The sequence below is a fragment of the Mobula hypostoma genome, chromosome 22, assembly GCF_963921235.1.
Source record: "Mobula hypostoma chromosome 22, sMobHyp1.1, whole genome shotgun sequence".
Lineage (NCBI taxonomy): Eukaryota > Metazoa > Chordata > Chondrichthyes > Myliobatiformes > Myliobatidae > Mobula > Mobula hypostoma.
Genome location: NC_086118.1, coordinates 58588486 through 58613978, shown reverse-complemented (window position 1 = coordinate 58613978; position 25493 = coordinate 58588486). Strand labels below are relative to the sequence as shown.

Genomic DNA, 25493 nt, shown 5'->3' with positions numbered 1-25493 from the left:
TTTCTCTGAATGGCCAGTTCCTTATTTTGAGTTTATGACCTGTAGTTCTAGATAGCCAGCTAGTGGAAAATTTATGCAACTGGTCACCAAGTCAACACACATTTAATATTTTATCTTTGTTCAGAAAAAAAGGGATAAAAATGTTTCAATTTACCCTTGTTTTTATCATAGAATCCATGTATTTATTGGTGTTATGTGATGAATCTCTTGAGCTTTACGTGGCTTCAACATGTTCCAATGTACATCTAACACTCAATGTACAAGTGTACCAGCAAAACTTCCATCTGCTCATTCACCTTTTTATATATTTGGGCATCATCCCTCTCCATCTCAAAACTTCTCAAGCCCTACAAATCCCTGTTCCAGAGACGCCAGTCTCTTGCAGAGTTCTTCTTTCACCTCACTATGTCAGCCACACCAACATTTCAAGTAATGAATTTTCAAATTCCCTTCAGAAACTCAGTACCTCCTGCTGTTCCGTCAACTACTTTTCAAAATGTTCTCCCAGTGGCTCAGTATCTATTTGCTGCCTTGAAGAATCACTTCGAGCCATGGAACTCTGCTTGATATTCTAACTAATCTCAACCACCATCTTCTTCAAATAGTGCCAGGGGATAACTACCCATGCTCGAACCCCAACCAATAGATGGCACTTTTCTCATGAGTTACTGTTAATGTGATCACATGAAGTTTCTGGAGAGCAACCCAAGCCTAAAATCTTCTGCCAAGCTGACTGTTTCCAATCCACTCCTCTCCAGATTGAGACTAGGCCAAATCCCTAATGAGACCAGGCTGCATTTCAGCAGTTTGCCTGGGATTACGTATCTGAACCAACTGTGTTTTTCAGTACGAAATAATAAAAAAATGCTGGAAACACAGCATGGCAGGTAGTATCTATGGAGACAGAGAAACAAATATAACATTTCATGTCATTAACAAGGAAAATCTGCAGATTTTTAAGAGTTCTGCCCAAAACATTGACTGTACTCTGTTCCTAGATGCTGCCTGGCCTGCTGAGTTCCTCCAGCATTTCATGTCATTGACCCTTTATCGGGACATGAAAAGCGAGTTTACCAGCATATTTTGGTGGCAGTGTGAGAGATATAGAAAACAAAAGCAACGTCAATGACAGGCTGCAGATCAAGTAACATTTTATTTGTTGTTTTATCAGAAGGAACATAAATGACGACATATTTATATTGTTCTACTCTGTTCCAATGATGCACAATGCAAACTTAAGATCAACACATATTCTCTGTGGGTACACCTATCCGATGAACCTACCCATTTTCAAAGTCTCCATCCTGTAACAGGCAGTGTTGTAGCGGTGTGCTACACACAGCGCTAAAATAACCACATGGAGTCGGTGAGTTAGAGTTGCGATGAAAGAGATTTATTCAAACTTCGCGGCCTGCTTTAAAGCCTTCCTGTTCCCGCCCTCCCTGGGCGGGACTACCGTGGGGAATGTATATTCCCAGACCCTTTCCGCGCGCGGGATTTTCCCCCTGCTGGTGAAGATGGCCTGGCGCCCTTTTTGGGGCCGGCCCTCTGCCTGCACGCGCTGTTGTGAGCCGGTTTGTGTGTGCTAGAAAGTGGGTCGCCACATAACCCCCCACCCCCCCAGAACCGGCGATACCTCCCCCAATGTCCACAGTCTGGATCGGCCTCTGTTTGGGAGGTCTGCCCCTGCGCCGCGGTGCCTGAGCCTGGACCAGCTGCGCCAAGTCCACATGGGCTGGTTTGAGTCGGTCCACCGTGAAAACCTCTTCTCTCCCCCCAATGTCCAGCATGAACGTGGACCCGTTGTTCCTGATCACCTTAAACGGCCCCTCGTAGGGCCGCTGCAGCAGTGCCCGGTGTCCGCCCCGTCGTACAAAAAGAAACTTACAGTTCTGCAGGTCTTTGGGTACGCAGGTCGGGCTCTGTCCATGCTGTGAAGTGGGGATGGGGGCCAGGTTACCGAGCCTCTCCCGTAGTCTGTCCAGGACTGCTGTGGGTTCTTCCTCTTGCCCCCTTGGGGCTGGTATGAACTCTCCTGGGACGACCAGGGGTGCGCCGTACACCAACTCGGTCGACGAGGTATGCAGATCCTCTTTGGGCGCCGTGCGGATTCCGAGTAGGACCCAGGGAAGTTCGTCCACCCAGTTAGGCCCCTCCAGGCGGGCCATGAGAGCCGACTTCAGGTGACGGTGGAAACGCTCCACTAGTCCGTTCGACTGTGGGTGGTAGGCAGTTGTGTGGTGTAGCTGTGATCCTAAAAGGTTGGCCATAGCTGACCACAAGCTGGAGGTGAACTGGGCACCCCTGTCGGAGGTAATGTGGGCCGGTACCCCGAAGCGGGCTACCCAGGTTGCGATCAGTGCTCGGGCGCAGGATTCGGAGGTGGTGTCGGTGAGCGGGACTGCCTCTGGCCATCTGGTGAACCGGTCTACCATAGTTAGGAGGTACCGCGCTCCTCGCGACACTGGCAGGGGCCCCACGATATCCACATGAATGTGGTCGAACCTCCGGCGGGTGGGTTCGAACTGCTGCGGCAGAGCCTTGGTGTGCCGCTGCACCTTGGCTGTTTGGCACTGCATGCATGTTTTGGCCCGTTCACTGACCTGTTTACGAAGTCCATGCCACACAAACCTGTTGGCGACCAGCCGGACAGTTGTCCTGATGGAGGGATGCGCTAAGTTGTGAATGGATTCGAAAACCCGCCGGTGCCAGGTTGCTGGGACGACGGAGCGGGGTTGGCCAGTAGCTACGTCACATAGTAGGGTCCTCTCACCTGGGCCTACTGGGAGGTCTTGGAGCTGCAAACCAGAGACTGCAGTCCTGTAACTGGGGATCTCAGAGTCTGCCTGCTGTGCCTCTGCCAGCACTGTATAGTCCACCCCCTGGGACAGGGCCTGTATGGTAGGTCTGGATAGTGCGTCCGCCACGTCGTTGTTCTTTCCAGAGACATGCCGGATGTCCGTCGTGTACTCGGAGATGTAGGACAGATGTCGCTGCTGGCGGGACGACCAGGGGTCGGACACCTTCGTGAACGCAAAGGTAAGCGGTTTGTGGTCTGTGAACGTGGTGAAGGGCCTACCTTCTAAGAAGTACCTGAAGTGCCAGATTGCCAGGTATAGTGCCAATAGCTCCCGGTCGAAAGCACTGTATTTGAGTTCAGGTGGTCGTAGGTGTTTGCTGAAGAACGCCAGGGGTTGCCAGCAGCTCTCGATGAGTTGTTCCAGCACTCCACCGACTGCTGTGTTAGATGCGTCCACCGTGAGGGCAGTAGGAACGTCCGTTCTGGGGTGCACTAGCATCGCGGCGTTTGCCAAGGCTTCTTTGGTTTTAATGAAAGCAGCTGCGGCCTCTTCCTCCCAGGTAATGTCCTCGCCCTTACCCGACATTAGAGTGAACAGGGGCCGCATGGTTCGGGCTGCTGAGGGGAGGAAACGGTGGTAGAAATTCACCATACCCACGAATTCCTGCAGGCCTTTGATTGTGTTGGGTCGGGGGAAGTTGCGGACCGCGTCTACCTTGGCGGGCAGCGGGGTTGCCCCGTCTTTAGTAATCCTGTGGCCCAGGAAGTCGATGGTATCGAGTCCGAACTGGCATTTGGCTGGGTTGATTGTAAGGCCGAATTCGCTCAGGTGGGAGTAGAGCTGGCGGAAGTGGGACAGATGCTCCTGCCGACTACTGCTGGCTATGAGGATGTCGTCCAAACAGATGAATGCAAAGTCCAGGTCGTGTCCCACCGCATCCATTAGCCGCTGGAAAGTCTGTGCGGCATTCTTTAGACCAAACGGCATTCGGAGGAACTCGAAAAGTCCGAACGGGGTGATAAGTGCTGTTTTGGGGATGTCATCCGATGTACCGGGATTTGATGGTATCCCCGGACGAGGTCTACCTTGGAAAAGATCCTTGCGCCGTACAGGTTTGCTGCGAAGTCTTGAAAGTGCGGCACAGGGTAGCGGTCTGGCGTTGTAGCCTCGTTCAGTCTGGGGTAGTCACCGCATGGTCTCCAGCTCCCCGTTGCCTTGGGCACCATGTGAAGGGGGGAGGCCCATGGGCTGTCGGACCGTCGTATGATCCCCAATTCCTCCATCTTCTTGAACTCCTCCTTCGCCAGTCGGAGCTTGTCCAGGGGAAGCCTTCGGGCACGGGCATGGAGGGGTGGCCCCTGGGTCGGGATGTGGTGCTGTACTCCGTGTCTGGGCATGGCTGCCGTGAACTGCGGTGTCAGTACTGATGGGCAATCTGCCAGGACCCTGGTGAATTCATCGTTGGACAGCGTGATGGAGTCCAGGTGTGGGGCTGGCAACTTTGCTTCACCCAGGGAGAACGTTTGAAAAGTCTTGGCGTGGACTAATTGCTTCCCTTGCAGGTCGACCAGCAGGCTGTGGGCTCGCAGAAAATCCGCCCCCAGGAGTGGTTGGGCCACGGCGGCCAGTGTGAAGTCCCACGTGAACCGGCTGGAGCTGAACTGTAGCCGCACCGTGCGGGTGCCGTAGGTTCGTATTGTGCTGCCATTTGCGGCCCTCAGAGTGGGTCTGGGTTCTCTGTTGCGGGTGTCGTAACTCGTTGGAGGTAAAACACTGATCTCCGCTCCAGTGTCGACCAAAAATCGGCGTCCCGACTGCTTGTCCCAGACATACAGGAGGCTGTCCTGATGGCCAGCCGCCGTAGCGATCGGCGGCGGCTGGGCCTTGGCGTTTCCCGGGGATTTGCAGGGAGGTCCACAGCGGCGGGCCTCTGTGCCCCACCGCTGGTGGTAGAAGCACCATTGTTTGTTAGGCTTTGCTGCCGGGCCTGGTCTGGTCTGTCGTTGGGCACGCGGCTTGGTGATCTGTACGACGGATGCCCCTCTCTCCTTCTTGGCATTCCACAACACATCTGCTCAGGCCGCCACCTCCCGGGGTTCGCTGAAATCTGTGTTGGACAGCAGCAGGCGTATGTCCTCGGGCAGTTGCTCTAGGAACGCCTGCTCAAACATGAGGCAGGGTTTGTGTCCTTCAGCCAGGGCCAGCATTTCGTTCATTAATGCTGACGGCGGCCTGTCTCCCAAACCATCCAGGTGCATTAAGCGGCGTGCTCGTTCGCACCGTGAGAGTCCAAAAGTCCTTATGAGCAGGGCTTTGAATGCTGTGTATTTGCCGTTCTCCGGGGGCAACTGTATAAACTCCTCAACTTGTGCAGCTGTCTCTTGGTCGAGGGAGCTCAGCACGTAGTAGTAGCGAGTGGACTCAGAGGTTATCTGCCGAATGTGGAATTGTGCTTCTGCCTGTTCCAACCACAGACGGAGTCTCAGCGGCCAAAAGCTTGGCAGTTGTAACGAAACTGCGTGAACAGATGCGGCGTCGGTCATCTCTGGCCCAAATATCGTTTGGGCCGTCGGGGTCACCAAATGTAGCGGTGTGTTATACACAGCGCTAAAATAACCACACGGAGTCGGTGAGTTAGAGTTGAGATGAAAGAGATTTATTCAAACTTTGCGGCCTGCTTTAAAGCCTTCCCGTTCCCGCCCTCCCTGGGCGGGACTACCGTGGGGAATGCTTATTCCCAGACCCTTTCCGTGCACGGGGTTTTCCCCCTGCTGGTGAAGATGGCCTGGCGCCCTTTTTGGGGCCGGCCCTCTGCCTGCGCGCGCTGTTGTGAGCCGGTTCGTGTGTGCTAGAAAGTGAGTCACCACAGTGTCAACTCCACACAATACTCCAAATGCAACCTTACCAAAGTTTACACAGCTGTAACCCATCCCCCCACCAAAAAGCACAAAATGCCAGAATGACCAGGAGTTTTAAGGTGGTGCTGGTGAAGCACAAAGAAAATTTGCAGATAGCAAACAAAACAAAATGTTATTGTATTAATTACACTTTTTCCTCGGATACAATCACTCCAATCAATCACCTGTAACTTCACTTTCAAAGTTGAGCTGTTGAACTGCCTGTATGATCTGGCATTTTTGCGGTGTGAAATGAAGTCTCGAAGGTGCAGAACAGTTGTGGCATGCCGTGTATGGGCCAAATGGTGGCAGCTTCGCCTGGGTACAACAGTGAGGAACAAGCCAATGCTTGGCCGTTGCTGGAGCAGACTTGGAGGCGACTTGATACAGCAGAACCAAGATAAGGTAGCAGGGCCTGGGTCTGAGAGTGAGGAATGACCCAAGGTTTGGACGATTTAAGCACCAGGCCAAATTGAAAAGGTTAGGGTGTCAGAGCCAGAGGTGAGGGACAGGCTGGTTCAGCTCATTGCTTGAGGTGAACTGAGGTTGTGGCCTGCAACTAATGGGCTCCTGAATCAGCTGCAATAATTACTGGCTTCGTGGCTGTGTACTCACTTTCATGAACTTTAGTTCTGAAAATTATTTGCTTACTTTTATTGTTTGCATGATTTGCTTTTTTTCTACACATTGGGTGCTTCATGGTCTTTTTTAAAAAATGGGTTCTATTGGGTTTCTTCGTTTTATGACTACCTGCAAGGAGGCAAATCTCAAAGTTGTATATAGTATACATACTTTGATAATAAATGTACTTTGAACTTTGAGTCCCCAGTATTTGTGGTAAGAAAAAGAGAGTGGGCCCTTCATCTATGCCCATTTGTTACACATCAGAATTTAGTGGTGCTTCTAGGATCACAGTACATCATCGAGACTACTCTCTCCTCACTGAACAAGGGGAAGGGGGTGTTGAGGGGGGAGTGAAAAGGTTTGTAAACAATAGTTATTTATTGAAACTGGACCACAGAACAGAAAATGGAAGAGAATAATATTTGTCTCCAGGTCAAATGGACATTTCGTCCATCCATCAAATGAATCACTACTCAACAATAAGATCTGTTACGCCATCATGATTTTATTGTAGGAAGCCTTTACATAAAGTATATTAGAATTTAGTATTCACTACTCAAATTGATGGTAATTCCCAACAACACCCTCAATCAATGCCTCTCTCTCTCTCACCTTGAACATCACAAGATGTAAAAAGGCAAAGCATGTCTTAGTCTCTACCATAGAATTATCAATGCAGAATTGTCGAACACCAGCCCATTAACATTACAATAGTAGTACAATACACAGTTTACTTACTCTGATCTGCATAATTTTTTGCTTTGAGTTCAAGTTGCCGAGTCTGTGACTCCAGCACCTCCACGCGAATCTGGAGGTCCTTCTTCTCCTGTTCTTGAGAATCCTCAAACTCTATGAATTTCTAAAGCAAGAGAGGAAAGACATATTTTAAGGATTTTTGATTGCCTGCCATCCAAATACCCTCAATTACATCGGACAATTTTAGGATTAAAAAAAGTTTTAAAATAAATTGACTGAAGCAAATTTTAAAAATTTATAATAATTCAGGGAACATCATCAGAAAGGCCTTTCTCTAACAGGAAATGGAGATACTACTTGATCAACGTATCCCAATACTTTTAGCAGATAGATGTTATTTGCTGTTAATTCCAATCTCAGCTGCTGAACTCTGATAATTAAAGTTCAAATTTATTATTGAAGTATGAATACTGTATATACAACTTTAAAATTTGTCTTCTTACAGACAATCACAAAACAAAGAAATAACATAAAACCCGTTGAGGAAAAACACCACACAAGGCCATCAAATGAGCAAAAAAACAAAAAAAGACAGCATGCAAACAGCAAAAAATGAACAAATAACACACAGAACATTAAACATCAAACTGCAGAATCCCCAAAAGTGAGTCCACAGCCACGAGTCGCCAAGGCGAATAAAATGGTTGAGGAGCTGATGACCACAGCCACTAAGTCAGTTAGTTCAGCACTATATCAATGGCTGTAGGCCACAGCGATAGATCTAGTTCTGCATCTTGATCAAAATAGTAAAGCACATTCAGTGCAGAGAACATTAAACATCAAACCACAGCTGAAAATTACTCCACACCCACGAGCCGCCAGGCAATCAAACCTTGCAGCATGGGACCCAAGTCTCCTGCACCTTCCACCAACAGCAGCAAGGAGGAGACTGGTTAAACACCGGCAGATGGCACTGAACACACCTTCGTTTTCTGCTCTCGTCCTTGTCAATTTTAATCTTGCTCAACACTTCAATCAGTGCGGAGTAATAAAGCAAAGTATTCCTTAAGGGCTTCTCCATCTCCAGGCACAGGATTCCTCTTCTATCCCTAATTGGTCCTACACTCACTTCAGTCATCCTCCTGTTCTTTACACATGTGCAGAACTTCTTTTTTGGGCCTCCCTTAATCCTAATCACCAAGGCCTTCTCATGTCCCCTTCAGGCTCTCGTAAATCCATTCTTCAGCTCCTTCCTAACTACCTTGTAGCTCTCTGGACCTGTCTGATCCTTGCTTCCTAAACCTTAAGTAAACTTTTTTCTTCCTCTTGACTAGGTGTTGCACATCTCTTACCAACCATGGTTCCTTCACCCTACCATCCATTCCCTGCCTCCTAAACAACCTCCACATTTCCGTTGTGCTTTTCCCTGAGTAATATGTTCCCAGTTTATGCTCCCAAGTTCCTGCCTAATAGCATCACTATTCCCCCTTTTCCAATTAGATACTTTCCCATACCATCTGTTCCTATACCCCTCCAAGACTATGGTAAAGGTCAGGGAGTTATGGTTACTGTCCAAGAAATGTGCTCCCACCAAGGATCTGACACCTGACCAGGCTCATTGCCTAGCACCAGATACTAGTTGCCCTGTCTACATATCATGTCAGGATTCCCTCAAAACACCTAACATCTAAACCTCTTGCACTAAGGAGGTACCAATCAATTCTAGTGAAGTTAAAGTCCACTATTACAACAACCCTGTTATTTTGTACCTTTCCCAAATCCGTCTCCCTATCTTTGGCGGGGGGGGGGGAACTCCTTATAGAGTTATTGCCCCCCTCCACCAGCAGACTCAACAAATGCACCCTTTTTCTCCAACTGTGATACTATCCCTAATTAGCAATGCCACTACCCCACCTCTCCCTTTTGAAATACCTCAACCCGGAATATTCCTGTCCTTGTGATAGCCAAATCTCTGTAATGGCTACTACATTGTAGCTCCATTTACTGACCAAGGTTCATTCTTTGTCCATTGGAAAAAACACTGCACTAATAGGTAAGTTTTTAAAAACTCTAATGGAACCTAAATACTTTGGCCACATTGACAAGGAAGCAAATAATCTACATAAATCTTCAATGACTCAATAGTCTTTGATCACAAGGTGTACGCTTTTCTTGCAATCTGGACAAAGCAAAGTATTTCTAAATGAAATTCTCAAAGTCTTATGACTACTTGGTAGGTTTTGCTCCTAGCAATTTGGAACCTTTATCTCCTATTTACAATCTTTTTTTAGATGATGAAACAACCTCAGATTGCAAATACATGTGATGCAGTGGATGGTGTTTGGTCTTCACTGGTCACTTCTACCATGCCAAACAGTTTAGTTTCTCAATACTTTTCAACGTTCTATATAACAGCTAAAGAACAACTGCACAAAAATTAATACACTACATCTCTGCATGAAACAAAATTCCAATAAATACTGGGATTCATTTCTGATAAATACAAATAGCTGGTTACTATCAAACCACTTGCACTTCATCAAAATCATTTTCCAAATGTGATTAATTAGACATCAACACATTTGGGCTATCGTGATACATGGTTATTAAAAAAGAGTGGTATACTACACAAACCCAAGTGACTGTAATTTAATTGCAAAGTATGCATTTCCTTATTATTGTTCCAGATGGTACAGTAAGCTGTGGCCCACTTCTAAGCCAGAAGTTCAATCAAAACAGAAAATTTAATAGAATTTTCATTTTCTACATATTTTGCTACTTGACAGAAGGCATGACTTTAGATTTTGGAAGCCAACATGGGTAGCAGATTAAATCAAAACTTCATCTGATTTTGACTGAAAAACAAAACACTGAAGTTCTGACTAATAATCCTCCACCTAGAACAAGAACTCTTCCAAGTTCAAAATCCATTTAATATCAAAGTGCATTTATGCCAACTTATACTACCTTGAGTTTCATTTTCTTGCTGGAATTTACAGTAGAACAAAGAACTATAATAGAGGCAATGAAAAACTGTACACAAAGACGGACAAACAACCAATGGTGTGAAAGAAGACACATTGTGTGCATTTAAAATAACTAAAGTAGTACTGAGGACACAAGTTGCAGAGCCTTGAAAGTGAGCCCATAGGTGCTGGAATCAGTTCAGAGCAGTGAGAAGAGTGTGTGGCCTGTAAGATGGAGATCTTTGGTGATGGATGCTGCTTTCTTATGGCAACACCACTTGTCGATGTGTCTCATTCCACAGAGACTGCCGGATCAATAAAGTATGACTATGACTATGACTAACAGTTTCTGATTTGACCTCAAAAATCTCTTTTTGATGCAATATTTTGGGTGTCAACATCTCAGAGGATCTCTCTTGAACCCAACACACTGATACAATTATGAAGAAGGCATACTAATGGCTCTATTTCATCAGGAGTTTGAGGAGATTTGGTATGTCACCAGATATACATTGATGTACCAACACCTCTCCTTTCTGAGGAGGCTGAAGAGAGCTGGACTTTGCACTTCCACACACAAGTTATTCTACAGATGCACAGTAGATTACATCCTGACAAGCTACATCACTGTTTGGTACAGAAACTGCTCTGCAGTGGACAGAAAGACTCTACAACAAGTACTCAAAACTGCCTGACACATCACCAGCACCAGCTTACCCACCATCAGGCGACTGAAGAAGTTCGGCATGAGCCCCCAAATCCTAAAGACCTTCTATAGGGGCACCACTGAGAGCACCCTGACCGACTGTATCACCGCCTGGTATGGGAACTACAACCTTGATCGCTGGGCACTGCAGAGAGTGGTACACAGCCCCCAGCACATCTTTGGATGTGAACTTCCCTCCCTTGAGGACATTTAGAGCAACAGGTGTGTAAAGAAGGCCTTGAAAACCATCAGGAGCACCAGTCACCTCAACCACAAACTGTTCCAGCTGCTTCCATCTGGCAAACAGTATCACAACATTAACAAATCTCTTACTAACTCTTCCTTCAGTTAGTCCTGACGAAGGGTCTCGGCCTGAAACGTTGACTGTAACTCTTCCTAGAGATGCTGCCTGGCCTGCTGCGTTCACCAGCAACTTTGATGTGTGTTGCTCACAACATTAAGGCCAGGACCAACAGGCTATGGGACAGCTTCTTTCTACAAGCCATTAGATTTATAAATTCACATGTCTATACACTGCAACAGAGTCATAACACAAAGATTTTTACTCCTTCACATCGTGGGACAGATGTAAGATTTAAATAAATTCAAATTCAAGAACATTTATACAGAAAGGTGATGGAAAAGGGTCAGTAACATCATGAAGAATCTCACACACCCTGATCATGGTCTGTTTGTCTATCTCCCATCAGGGAGGAACCTATGTAGCATCTGTACGAGGACCACCAGACTCAAAAATAGTTCCTTTCCCCAAGAGTAAAGGCTGATCAACATCTCCACTCACTAACTCCACCATTACTTTATTATTTCCTGTCAGTCACCTATGTACATCCTAACATCATTTTATGGAAATACTATCAATATATAAAATTTATATTTATTGTGTTTTTTTTATTATTGTGTTCTTTACTATTTGTGCTATTTTGTGCACTGCATCGGATCCGGATTAACAATTATTTCATTCTCCTTTATACTTGTGTACAGGAAATAACATGAAACAATCTGGAAGTCTTAACTCTTGATGCATGGTAGAGAGTATTCCGACTGGTTGATTCACAGCCTGGTATGGAGGCTCCAATGCACAAGATCACAAGAGGCTACCGACCATCAAAGACATCAAGAGGCAAGTGCCTTATGAAGGCTGCATCACATCCATTCCTAACGACCCTCACCATCTGGGACTTGCCCTTTTCTCATTACTAAGATGGAGGGTTGAAAGAGGAACAGGAGCCTGAAGACTAACACTCAAGATTTTAAGAACAGCTTCTTCCCTTCCCCAGACTGTCTCAAAACAACTTCAGGCCTTAAGACACTGACAATAAACCCAAAGCTAATTCTCATTAAGCTTGGTGCTTTTGTCTTAGTTTATTAACTGGTATGAAAGTTAAGGTTCACCAAGAAATCTCAAGTCAACACATCAAGTAGTGGAGTTTTACCTGAATACAGAGGTCTTTCAAGGTTATGAAAGGAGATTCACAGGAATAATCTCAGGAGTAGAAGTCTTAACGTATGAGGAGAGTTCATTGTTTCTGGGCCTATGTTTGGAGTTCAGTGGGGTGAAAGCTCACTGAAACCTAGCAAATACCAAAAAACCTGGATAGAGTGGACATGGAGAGGAGGTTTCCATTATTATTGGAGACTGGGATCTGAGGACACAACTTCAGGGAGAAAAAAAGGAACATCCTTTTTAAACTGAGATGAAGAGGAATTTCTTCAGCCAGCGGGAGGTGAATCGGTGGAATACGTCACCACAGAAGCTGTGGAGGTCAAGTCATTAGGTAGATTTAAGGCAGAGATCGAGGAGTTCTTGATTTGAATGGAGTTGAGAGAAAAACAAATCGGCCACGATTGAATGGTGGAGCAGTCTTAATGGGCCAAATGGCCTACTTCTACTCCTATATCTTATGATTTTATGTAAACTTTGGGCCTTTATTTGGTAGATTCCATTCAATATTATTGAACGCTGTGTTCTGCCACCTTTCATGTTTACCTTGTTCTGATTTCTCTGGTCCACTCATCCCAAATTTATTTCCTCAACTAATTTCACTTTAAGATATAGAAGTCAATTTTCTGATCAGTACATTTCTGTGTTTCTATTCTTAATGCACCCTTTCTGTTGGTGCAGGTTGAGACTTTATCGCGAATAGAAGTACTACAACTTGTAAGCGGGTTTTTATATGATCTGGCTAAATGTTACTTCAAATGCCTTTCAATATTAATCCTCCGAGAGACTTGGAATTCATGTTAACCCACAGAATTTTAATTCAGTGCAGTAATATTCACAGCATGCATGATTAAATCTGATTTACTACCATCTCAGTAAATGATATATACAGAATGTCACAGTCATAGACACTACAGTACAATAAATGCTTTGTTTAAAGGGCAGCATGGTAGCATAGGGGCTTGCACAACACTTTACAGTGTCAGCATACAGTGATTGGAATTTCAAATTCCCACTGCAAAGGGCAGCAAAGTAGCATAACAGTTAGGGTGATGCTTTACAGCCCCAGCGATTACGATTTGCAATTCAATTTCCACTGTTGTCTGCAAGGAGGTTATATGTTCTGCCCATGATCAAGTGGGTTTCCTCTGGGTGCTTTGGTTTCCTCACATATTCCAAAGACATACAGGTTAGGACTGACATGTTGTAGACATTCTATGTTGGCACCAGAAGCTTGGTGACACTTACAGACTACTCAGCATATCTTTGGACTGTGTTGGTCATTGACACAAAATCACACATTTTATTATATGTTTTGATGTACATGTGACAAATAAAAGCTAATCTTTGTTATCTGGCATTTTACATACACCATGCCCTATCAGCCAGCATTTCATGGCAAGCAGCTTCACTGACCCTACAGTACCAAGGAAGTGGTCAGGTGGACCCTTGGCTAACATGTGCATTGATTAATAGCTAACGCTGAATAACAGATGTTTTACTGCAGTGACAAAAGCAAAATACTGCTGTTGCTGGGAATGCAAATTAAAGAGAATGATGAAAATACACGGCAGAGTCTGCAGCATCAGTGGAGACAGAAACAGAGTTCTTTTGAACCTAACATTCATGTAATTTATATACGGTTGTTGTTCCTTTTCACTCCTTGTGGTGCAACGGGCAGCAATATGTCCCGTTTCCTTAGCATTTGTCTGTTTTTTTTTAATGAGGGAGAGTTGCTAGCTTGATGCTCAACCCAGCATGGATGGAAAGCGTGCAGAGAGACAACCAGATTCAAAACCAGACTCTTTGCCTCAAAGTCCAATGCTGATGCCACTACACTACTGGTCGGCTTAATCAATATACGGTATTCAGGCCTTTTTACAAACAAAAGGCTAGTGCATTAAAACCCAATGAAGTTATCTGTAATGGAAAAAAAAATTATAAATAGTGAACCATTTAAATGCAAATTATTTGTTTTCTGATAGCTGAGACAAGAGCATTTAGATTAATTGTGTTGGAAGATTCAATGATTGTTAACTTGGACCAATGATAACCTTAATCTTTCTCCCTTTCAGTACTTCAGCTCCCCAACAGTGACATCCAATTTAAGTCAGCACAAAAAAAAATTCTCCAACATATTATTTCAAATAAAGTTTATGCACAATGATGACTTCATTGCCAGATCCAACTCAAACCACATCATCAAGTTCACTAACGAGACAACACTGATGAGTTGTCATCATGGGAGATACAGCGAGAAGGTAGGAAAGCTTGTCAAATGATGTGACAACAACAACCTGAGTCTCAACATGGACAAGACAAAAGAGATAATTGAGGTCTTCAGGAAGGCACAGGTCAACCACTCTCCATTGCTGTGGAGAGTGAAGAGCACAAAGTTCTTTGGTGTACAGGTGTCCCCTGCTTTTCGAACGTTCGCTTTATGAAACCTCGCTGTTACGAAAGACCTACATTAGTTACCTGTTTTCGCCAACAGAAGGTGTTTTCACTGTTACGAAAAAAGGCAGCGCACGAGAAAAGCAGCGCGCGCCCCGAGCAGCCAAACTCCTCCCCCGGAACTGCATTCTAGCCGGCATTACTAAACACGTGCCTGTGAGCAGCTGTTAGCAAGATGAGTTCTAAGGTATCAGAAAAGCCTAAAAGAGCTCGTAAGGGTGTTACACTTAGCATAAAACTAGACATAATTAAGCATTTCGATCGTGGTGAACGAAATAAGGACAAAATGAGTTTGGCTTGTGGAAGTTGACGAAGATGATGTTGAAGAGGTTTTGGCATCCCATGACCAAGAACTGATAGATGAAGAGCTGATGCAATTGGAAGAGGAAAGGATAACAATCAAAACCCAATGCAGTAGCGAACAGACCGAAAGTGAAGTCATCCAGGAGCTGAACGTGAAGCAACTGCGTGAGATTTTCGCTGCAATGATTGCAGAAAAATACGACTTTAATTTTGAAAGAGTACAGAGGTTTAGGGTATATTTGCAGGATGGTTTGAGTGCTTACAAAGAACTGTATGATAGAAAAATGCACGAGGCTAAGCAGTCAAGCATACTGTCATTTTTCAAGCCTTCCACATCAGCCACAGCAGACGACGAACCTAGACCTTCAACATCGAGGCAAGCAGACAGAAGAAAATGACCTGCCTCCCCTGATGGAAACAGACGACGATGAGATGACACCCCAGTGTCCCACCACCCCAACCCCTGTGCCGCGGACCGATACATTGCCGCAGAGAATGCAGCGGTAGCCAGGACGCACCCAACACATCTTTAAGAAAAAAGCTGAAATAAACAAGCTAATTAATTAGGTGCGTCCTAATTAATTAGGACGCACCTAATTCATTTGTAATGTCGGCCCAGATCAGAGGCGATTGCCGATGGTGTCGCCTCTGATCTCAGCCTACATTTACATGCCGGACGGCACCTAATTAATTAGCTTGTTTATTTCGGCTTTTTTCTTAAAGATGTGCTGGGTGCGTCCTGGCTACTGCTGTACCACTGCATGCTTCGCGGATCGGTATTGGTCGGCGGCCTGGAGGTTGGGGACCACTGCACCACCCAATCCTCCAACGACTCAGCCTAACACACCATCACCAGTGTGCTCAGCGCTGTCTTCCCGATTCCGGTAAGTGATACTACACTGTACATACATTTCTACTTTATATAGGCTATGTATTTTTATGTGTTATTTGGTATGATTTGGCAGCTTCATAGCTTAAAGGTTACTGGAGAGAGTGTTTCTGCTGAGAGCGCTTGCACCGTGTTTCTGCCAAGAGCGCTTATGTGAGATTTTTGCTACGGAGAACAGCGCGGCAATGATTGTAGAAAAGTATTTCTACCTTATATAGGCTGTGTATTTATCATATCATTCCTGCTTTTACTATATGTTACCGTTATTTTAGGTTTTATGTGTTATTTGGCATGATTTGGTAGGTTATTTTTTGGGTTTGTGAACGCTCACAAATTTTTCCCATAAAAATAAATGGTAATTGCTTCTTCACTTTATGACATTCCGGCTTACGAATCGTTTCATAGGAACGCTCTACCCCGATGGTGGGGGAAACCTGTACACATAACAGATGAGCTAATCTGGATCCACAAGACCTCCTCATTCATCAAGAAGGTACAGCAGTATCTACACTTTCTGAGGAGACTGAGGCATGCAAGGCTCCCTGCTCCCATTCCAACAATTTTCTCTAGGAGCAGCATCGAATGTCCTGTCTGGCTGCATCATTGTGTGGTACAGAGGCTGCAAGGCCTCGAACCGCTAAATCCTACAAAGTATAGTAAAAACCATCGAGAAGATCACCAGGATCTCCCCCTCCCCCGCCATTTGTGACATTTATCAGGGGCGTTGTATACGAAGGGCCCTAAGTATTGCTGAGGATACCTGCCACCCATCGCATAATGTCTTAGACCCACTACCATCAGGAAGGAGGTACAGGAGCATCAGGACTAGGAGTGCCAGACAGGGTAACAGCTTCTTCCTTCAGGATGTGAGACTAATGAATACCCTGCCTCCACTGAGGTCTCGTCACCGAAACAACAAACTATTTATTGTTTATAGTTTACCTGTGCTACGCACTACATACATTCTCATTTTCTAAATTTAAAACGTATTGAATATTTTGAAGATTTTTTTCAGCTAATCTACAAAACATTGTGCATCATGTCAAATCAAAAGTAAAACTCTAAAACCTGTCAACAAATTACAAAAAAAATTAAGAACTAAAATTGTGAGGATGAAAAAGTATTCATCTCCTTTTTATTTACTACGCTAACTTTCCTCAGGTGGAATACTGTTTATTACCTTACCGACTCACCCAATTTGTTGATGTAGAAAATTGGAGGATCACCTGAATAAATACCCCCCTCTCTGTAAGGTCCAACAATATGATAGATTTTCAATGGACCAAACTGAAAAGACGACAAAAGAGCATTCAGGGCAAGTCAGCAAAATGATAGAGAAGCACAAATGTGGGGAAGGGCACAAGACCATCTCAAAGGCACTGAACATACTTAGGTGCTCAATGTAGTCCATCGTGAAAAAGTGGAAAAAGTATGAAACTACAGCCACACTGCCTAGCTCCACTTCCCCTCTAAACTTTGTTGCCACTGAAGAATGGTACATAAGAAAGGCTACTGTGACCCCAAGTCACTCCGAGTGAGCTACAGAAATCAGTGGCTGCAACTGGAGCTGAAGTTCATGGCTCCACAATAATAGGCCTTGCACAAAATGGGTATTTATAGAAGAGTGGCAAGGAAGAAGCCCTGGCTTATGAAAAAAACATATCCTTGCCCATAAAGACTTTGCAAATGGTCACTTAGAAGATACTGTAAAGATGTGGAAGGTGGTCTTGTGGTTAGATGCGAAGTGGAACTTTTTGGCCTCAACATTTAGCAGTATCTAAATGTTAGATATTTAGATAACTAAATATCCAAATATTTAGTTTAGATAAAACTAAACTATACTGTAAATCTAATACTGTGCATCAGCCAGGTATCACCATTCCCACTGTGAAGTATAGTGGACTTAGTATCATGCCATGGGGATGCTTTCAGCAGCAAGGACTGGAAATCTGGTCAAGATTGACAGGAAGATGAATGCTGCTAATATACAGAGAGATCCTGGATAAAAATCAGCTAGCCTCTGCCAGAAAGCTTAAACTGGGAAGGAAGTCCGTCTTACAGCAGGATAATGACCCAAAACACACTGCCTGAGGCGGCTTCAAAAGAAGAAAATTAATGTCCTTGAGTGGCCTAGTAAGAGTCCTGACCTTAATCCAATCGAACGTCTCTGGCAAGACCTCAAGATTGTTGTCCATCTAACCAAAGTTCAAAGTAAACTTTATTATCAGAGTAAACTTTATTATCAGAGTACATGTATGTCATCACATACAACACTGAGATTAATTTTCCTACGGGCATACTCAGCAAATCTATAGAATTGTAACAATAACAGGATCAATGAAAGATCGACCAGAGTGCAGAAGACAACAAAATGTGTAAATATAAATATAAATATAAATAAATAGCAATAAATAATGAGAACATGAAATAACAAGATAAAGAGTCCTTAAAGTGAGATCATTGGTTGTGAGAATATCTCAAAGGATGGGCAAATGAGTGCAGTTAGCCCCTTTTTGTTCAAAAGCCTAATGGTTGAGGGGTAGTAACTATTTCTGAACCTGGTGGTGCGAGTCCTGAAGCTCTTGTACCTTCTATCTGATAGCAGCAATGAGAAAAAAAAAGCATGCTTTAGGTGGTAAGGATCTCTGATAATTGATGCTGCTTTCCTATAACAGCGCTCAATTGTTGGGAGGGCTTTACCCATGATGTACTGGGCCGAATCCATTACCTTTTGTAGGATTTTTCATTCAAAGGCATTGATGGTTCCATACCAGGCCATGATGCAGCCAGTCAATACACTCTCCCCACTACACGTCTATAGAAGTTCGTCAAAGTTTTAGATGTCATGCTGAATCTCTGCAGACTCCGAAGAAGGTAGAGGTGTTGTCGTGCTTTCTTCGCAATTGCATTTACATTTACATGCTGGCACAGTTTGAACAATTTTACAAGGAGGAATGGGCAAATCTTGCTCCATTGTGTAAAGCTAATCGAGACTTATCTAACAAGAGTACTGGCTGTAATAGCTGTGAGAAGTGGTTCAACTAAGCACTGATCAAAGGTACTTAGGACATTACAGTTTTTTAATTTTTAGTTTTAATGCTTTACAATTTTGCCTGTTTTTTGGGCTCTACTGTGAAAAAAGAACATGTGATTCACAACTAAAAATTCTCAGTTAAATTGATCAAAATCCCTAGTTGTATACTCATTTATGTGAACAAAGGAAGGGTTGGGGGCTGAATACTTTTACAAGTCACTGTATATGCTTTGTGAATGCACCATGGTCCAGAGAAACCTTTTGTTTGTTTGTATATATGTACAGTCAGATGACAATGAACTTGAACTTGAGAAGGTTTGTTGAAAATAGTGGGCACTTAATTAAAATTATCTTTTTTGGATTCATTATGGCACACTTAATTTTTTTGATCCAAATGACAGTTGTGTCCTGGTTACAAGTTTAAAATGTTCGAAGACACCAACAATTTGGTATTACAAGTTGAATCTTTTAAAAAAAGATTTTCCCACTGAGTTTACTTCTCGGACACGTTTACATTTTAAGTCACCAGACTTATGACTCAAGCAATTACTCACGCAGAGAAATCAGCTGCCAAGGTCCTGATTTTCCTCTCTGGCTGATTTACATTAGGTATAAAAAGACAACACCCTGCTTCACAGTTGTAAAGTGGAAGGGGTAGGCAAAGAATCAAAGGCCAAGGATAAACGTCATTAAATATTGCTGTTATATCATTTCTAGTTAATAGAGTTGCAGAAAATATACCTTTAAAAGTTCTGCACAGACACAATACAGTTTACTTTTACATCAGGCAAGTGTGTTTTTCACACATTTGCAATGTGAAATTGTTAAAAAATTGAACTTAAATCATGATGACAACAAGCTATGATGTCTATTGAGGTCATGGCTCACAGTTATTTGTTAGGTTCAGTGGAAAGGTTTTGGGGACAAACTAGGGAGTTTGGGATCAGGTTAGTGTTAGGGACAGAGATAAAGAAGTTAGAGGTCAGGGCAATAAATGAAGAATCTAGGTCAAACACTTTATTGTCAAAGGCTAGCGATATTAGAGGTCAGGTGTGCAGGCAATGAGGACAGAGACCAGCAATCTCTAGGCTGGCAAGTCCCAAGGTTGGAGGTCCATGAAGACAGGAGGCATGAGGACCAGTGACTACCTTACTCCCTCCCCGCCACCAGGTCAGCAAGTCTGAGGGTTGGAGATCCGTGTGAGTCCAATGGTGAAGGCCCGAAGATCTAAGTCCAATGATCAATGAGACCCGGGCTTAATATTCCAGGGGTTGAAGTCAAAGAATTAAGTGCAGAGAGTGAAGCCCAAAGGTTGAAGACCGAAGTCAGCTAGTCTGAAGGTCAAGGCCCAAAGGTCAAAGCCCTTAGGATGACTTGTTCAGAAGTCAGAGGGGCGATGACTGCAAGTCTGGGCCAGGAACTGGAGGTTCGAAGCCTGACGTCTGCACGTCTGAAAGTCTGGGCCATTGACTGAAGGTAGAAGGAACAGAGGTGGGCTGTCCTGGAATTGGAGGCCTAACTATGTGTGTCAGAGGGTGAGAAAGGGGCCTACTCTGCTGCTGTTATGTTTGTGTTGTTCTGCTGAACACTGTGGGCATGCTATGTTCGTGCCACATTTGGAGTACTGTGTGCAAGTCTACCACACTATAGGAAAGATGCGGAGGCTTTGAAGAAAGATACAGAAGAGGTTTGCCTGGAATTGAGTTTATTAACCATAAAGAGAAGTTGGACAAATTTTGATTTTTTATCTCTGGAGTAGCAGAGGCTAGGGGGTGACCTGATGAGACCCAAAGGTAGATAGTCAGAGTCCTTTTGTCACAGTGGAAATGTCAAATTAGAGAGCATAAGTTTAAAGTGAAAGGGGGAAAGGTTAAGGGAGACGGTAAAAGATGACTATTTATTTTAAAGACTGCGTGATAGGTGCCTGGACATATTACTTGGGATGGTGATAGAAGCAGGTATGATAGCGATGTTTAAGAGGCACTCAGCCACATGAATAAGCAAGTGAATAGAGGAATATGGACCATGTGCAGACAAATGTAATTAGTTCGATTGGAATCAGCGTTGTTGAAGACGTGGTGGGCCAAAGGGCCGTACTGTGCCAAGCTATTCAATATTCTTTCTTTTTCTTTTTCAATCTTTTTATTAATTTCAAAATACAGAAACAGAACATAGCCATAATACAAATAGAAGGAGATGTAATGTTACACTTAAAAAAATTAATTGCAAAACCAAGTAGTGGAAATTAACAAAGCTCCCAAACATGTAGAACTAACCACGGATAATACAAAATAAAAAAAAACTGGGAAAAAAAATGAAAAAGAAAAAAAAACAAAACAAAAAAAAACCCATCCCCAAAGAAAAACAAAATTAATCAACTAACCTAAAAGACTTGGGCAAAACTAAAAACTTAAAAATGGAAAAGAAGAAAACCTTAGTGTCGATGACTCCAATCCCCTCCAACAACAGTACAGGGAGATAAAACAAGTTTGGAAATGATCAAATTACATCAAATGAAAATGCTGAATGAATGGCCTCCAAGTTTTTTCAAACTTAATAGAAGGGTCATAAACTGCACTTCTAATTTTCTCCAAATTCAAACACACCATAGTTTGTGAAAACCAATGAAATACAGTAGGAGGGTTGATCTCTTTCCAATTCAACAAAATGGACCTTCTAGCTATTAAAGTAAGAAATGCAATCATCCTTCGTGATGAAGAGGTTAAATTATTTAAGTCTATCATTGGTAGTCCAAAGATAGCAGTAATTGGATGAGGTTGTAAGTCTATATTTAGGACCGTTGAAATAATATCGAAAATATCTTTCCAATATTTCTCCAACAAGGGACATGACCAGAACATGTGGGTTAAAGAAACTATCTCGGAATGGCATCTGTCACATATTGGATTAATATAAGAGTAATAACGAGATAGTTTATCTTTGGACATGTGAGCCCTGTGCACTGCTTTAAACTGTAACAAATAAATGTTTAGCACATACAGAGGATGAATTCACCAACTGAAGAATTTTTTCCCATTCCCAGTCGGTATAATAATCTCAAGTTCTCTTTCCCAGTCAGCTTTGATTTTATTAGAAGCATCAGGACATAGATTCATAATTATATTATATATAATTGCTACTACACTTTTCTGAGAGAGATTTAAATCTAAGATTTTTTCCAAAGTGTCCATTGGATATGGATGTGGAAAATTAGGAGAGACAGTAATTAAAAAGTTTCTAATCAATAGATATCTAAAAAAGTGAGATCTGGTTAAGTTACATTTATTAGAGAGTTGATCAAAAGACATAAAACAGTTATCCAAGAATAAATCGCGAAAAGATATTATACCTTTGGTTTTCCAATCAAAGTAAGCTTGATCCATCGTAGAAGGTTGAAAAAGAAAATTTGATATAATAGGACTTGCTAGAATAAATTGATTAAACCCAAAAAATCTTCGGAATTGAAACCATACACGTAAAGTATGCTTAACTATTAGGTTGTTCATTTGTTTATATGATTTAAAAGAAGTAAAAGGAAGTAAAGTTCCTAAAACCGAACCCAAGGAGAACCCTTGTAATGAATTAGATTCAAGATTTACCCAATGAGGGTTTAAAGATGCGTCCAAATCTTGTAACCAGAATTTTAAATATCGAATATTAATTGCCCAATAATAGAATCTAAAATTCGGGAGGGCGAGCCCCCCCTCCTTCTTAGATTTCTGTAGATACCTTTTACCTAACCTAGGATTTTTATTCTGCCAAATATAAGAGGAAATTTTTGAATCTACGTTATCAAAAAAAGATTTTGGGATAAAAATTGGAACCGATTGGAATATATACAAAAATTTAGGCAAAATGATCATCTTAATAGCATTAATCCGACCAATCAAAGACAAAGAGATTGGGGACCATTTGGTAAATAAAAGTTTAATCTGATCAATTAAAGGTAAAAAATTGGCTTTAAATAAATCTTTATACTTTTTCGTAATTGTTATCCCTAAATATATAAATGAATCAGTAACCAATTTAAATGGTAAACGTCCATAAATAGGTACATGCTTATTTAAAGGGAATAATTCACTCTTACTAAGATTCAATTTGTAACCAGAGAAGTTACTAAATTGAGCTAACAGATCTAGGATAGCAGGAATTGACTTCTCCGGGTTAGAGATGTATAACAACAAATCATCTGCATATAATGATAATTTATGTATTTCATTTCCACGGGTAATACCAACAATATTTGGCGAGTCACGAATAGCAATTGTTAAAGATTCAAGAGCAATATTAAATAGTAAAGGACTAAGAGGGCAACCTTGCCTAGTACCACAAAAAAGAGGAAAAAAAGGAGATCTATAATTATTTGTACAAACCGAGGCTACCGGGGAGTAATATAACAATTTAATCCAAGATATAAATGTCAAATTAAAATTAAATTTCTCAAGAACATTAAATAAATAAGGCCATTCAACTCTGTCAAAGGCTTTCTCGGCATCTAATGAGATAATACATTCCGGGGTAGTAAATGAGAGGGTATAAACAATATTCATTAACCTCCTAATATTAAAGGATGAATAGCAATTTTTAATAAATCCGGTTTGATCCATAGAAATAATTTGAGGTAACACCTTCTCCAGTCTAGTTGCTAGAATTTTTGAAAAAATTTTAGAGTCTACATTCAGAAGAGATATCGGTCTGTATGATGCACAATCAGTAGGATCTTTATTCTTTTTAAGAATTAAGGAAATAGAGGCTTCATAAAACAATTGTGGTAATTTACCTAAGCTGATTGCTTCCTTGAATATTCTAGACAATTTAGAAGAAAGAATGGAGGAAAAAAATTTTTTAAATTCCACTGTAAACCCATCCGGACCGGGTGCTTTACCGGAATTCAATGATGAGATTGCAGTTATTATTTCTTCCTCTGAAATGGAAGTTTCTAATGTTAGGCAATCTTCGGGTGATAGTTTCGGAAAACTCAATTTACTTAAAAAATCATGCATGAAATTAGAATCATGAGGAAAATCAGAGTGATATAAAGAGGTATAAAATTCTTGAAAGGTTTGGTTTATCCCAACATGATCAACTGTGAAAGTATCATCCTGTTTACGAATCTTAGTAATTTGACGTTTAGCCGAATCAAATTTCAATTGCTTAGCCAGTAATTTACCCGATTTATCGCTATGAATATAAAAATCACTTCTAGTTCTCATTAATTGATTTTCAATCGAGGATGTTAATAATAAGCTATGTTCCAATTGGAGTTCAACTCTGTGTTTGTACAGCTCCTTACTGGGAGAAATAGCATACTTTTTATCGACTTCTTTAATTTTATCAACCAACAGAAGTATTTCATTGTTAATACGTCTTTTCAAACCAGCCGAATAGGAAATAATTTGACCACGGATATAAGCTTTAAAGGCGTCCCAAACAGTTCCGTTGGAAACTTCTTCCATAGTATTAGTTGAAAAGAAGAAATCAATCTGCTCCTTTACAAATTTGACAGAGTCCTGATCTTGAAGCAAAATAGGGTTAAATCGCCATTGTCTGCTAGTACAAAAGATATCCATTAGCTTGATGGAAAGTTTCATTGGAACATGATCTGAAATAGCAATAATGTCATAATTACAATCAACTACATATGGAATCAAACGAGAGTCAATCAGAAAATAATCAATATGGGAAAAAGAACGATGTACATGAGAAAAAAAGGAGAATTCCTTATCATTTGGATGTAGAAATCTCCAAATTTCTGAAATCCCAGAATCCAACATAAAAGAGTTAATAATAGTAGCCGACTTATTCGGTAAAGCCGGACTACCTATGGATCTGTCCAGCATGGGATTCAAACATAAATTAAAATCACCGCCCATTATCAACATATACTCATTTAAATTAGGAAAGGAAGTGAGTAAGTGTTTAAAGGATTCAGGATAATCCACATTCGGAGTGTAAACATTAACCATAGCAACCTTTTTATTAAAAAGTACCCCAGTAATTAACAGAAATCTGCCGTTAGGATCTGAAATAATGTCTTGATGAATAAATGTAATTGAGGGATCAATAAAAATTGAAACGCCTTTAATTTTGGCTTGAGCATTTGAATGGTATTGTTTTTCTTTCCAAAACTTAAAGAAGCGTTGATTGTCCTCTTTCCTTACATGAGTCTCTTGTGCAAAAATAATATGAGCATTCAGTCTTTGGAACACTTTGAAAATCTTTTTCCATTTTATTGGATGGTTTAAACCATTTGTATTCCAAGAGACAAAATTAATAGTATGAGCCATAACTAAAAATTAACCCTTTGGTAAGTAAGGGGTTAACCATAATGTGAGCTCATGAAATCAGAAGAGGAATGCATGATTAGAGAGGAACCGGAAATCTCGACACTGCGGACATCTTTGTAGTTCTGAATCAGCCCAATAGAAAAAATTAGAAAAGAAAAAGACATCCCCCTCCCCCAACCCCAAGTAGAACCCCGAACTAAGCCAGAGAAGGCTGGAAAAAAGCACTAATACTAACTTTAACCCCATTTCTGCAGGGGGCAACTCCAAAAATATATGTTAAATAAGTGACCTCCCAAAGACTAATATATGTGAAAAATAAACAGTATTGTAAATTAGTCTACATAGTAAAAATTACTAAAATATATAAAATAAAA

General features: G+C 42.2%; 1 protein-coding gene across 2 annotated transcripts in view; it reads right to left on the bottom strand.

Annotated features, from left to right (window-relative positions):
• Positions 1–25493, bottom strand: part of spag9b (sperm associated antigen 9b) — a 300349-nt gene that overhangs the window by 249675 nt on the left and 25181 nt on the right. For both annotated transcript variants that reach the window (XM_063030689.1, XM_063030690.1), the window contains exon 2: positions 7061–7181. In XM_063030689.1, coding sequence (XP_062886759.1) covers positions 7061–7181 — 121 coding nt within the window. The remainder of the gene's footprint in view (positions 1–7060; positions 7182–25493) is intronic.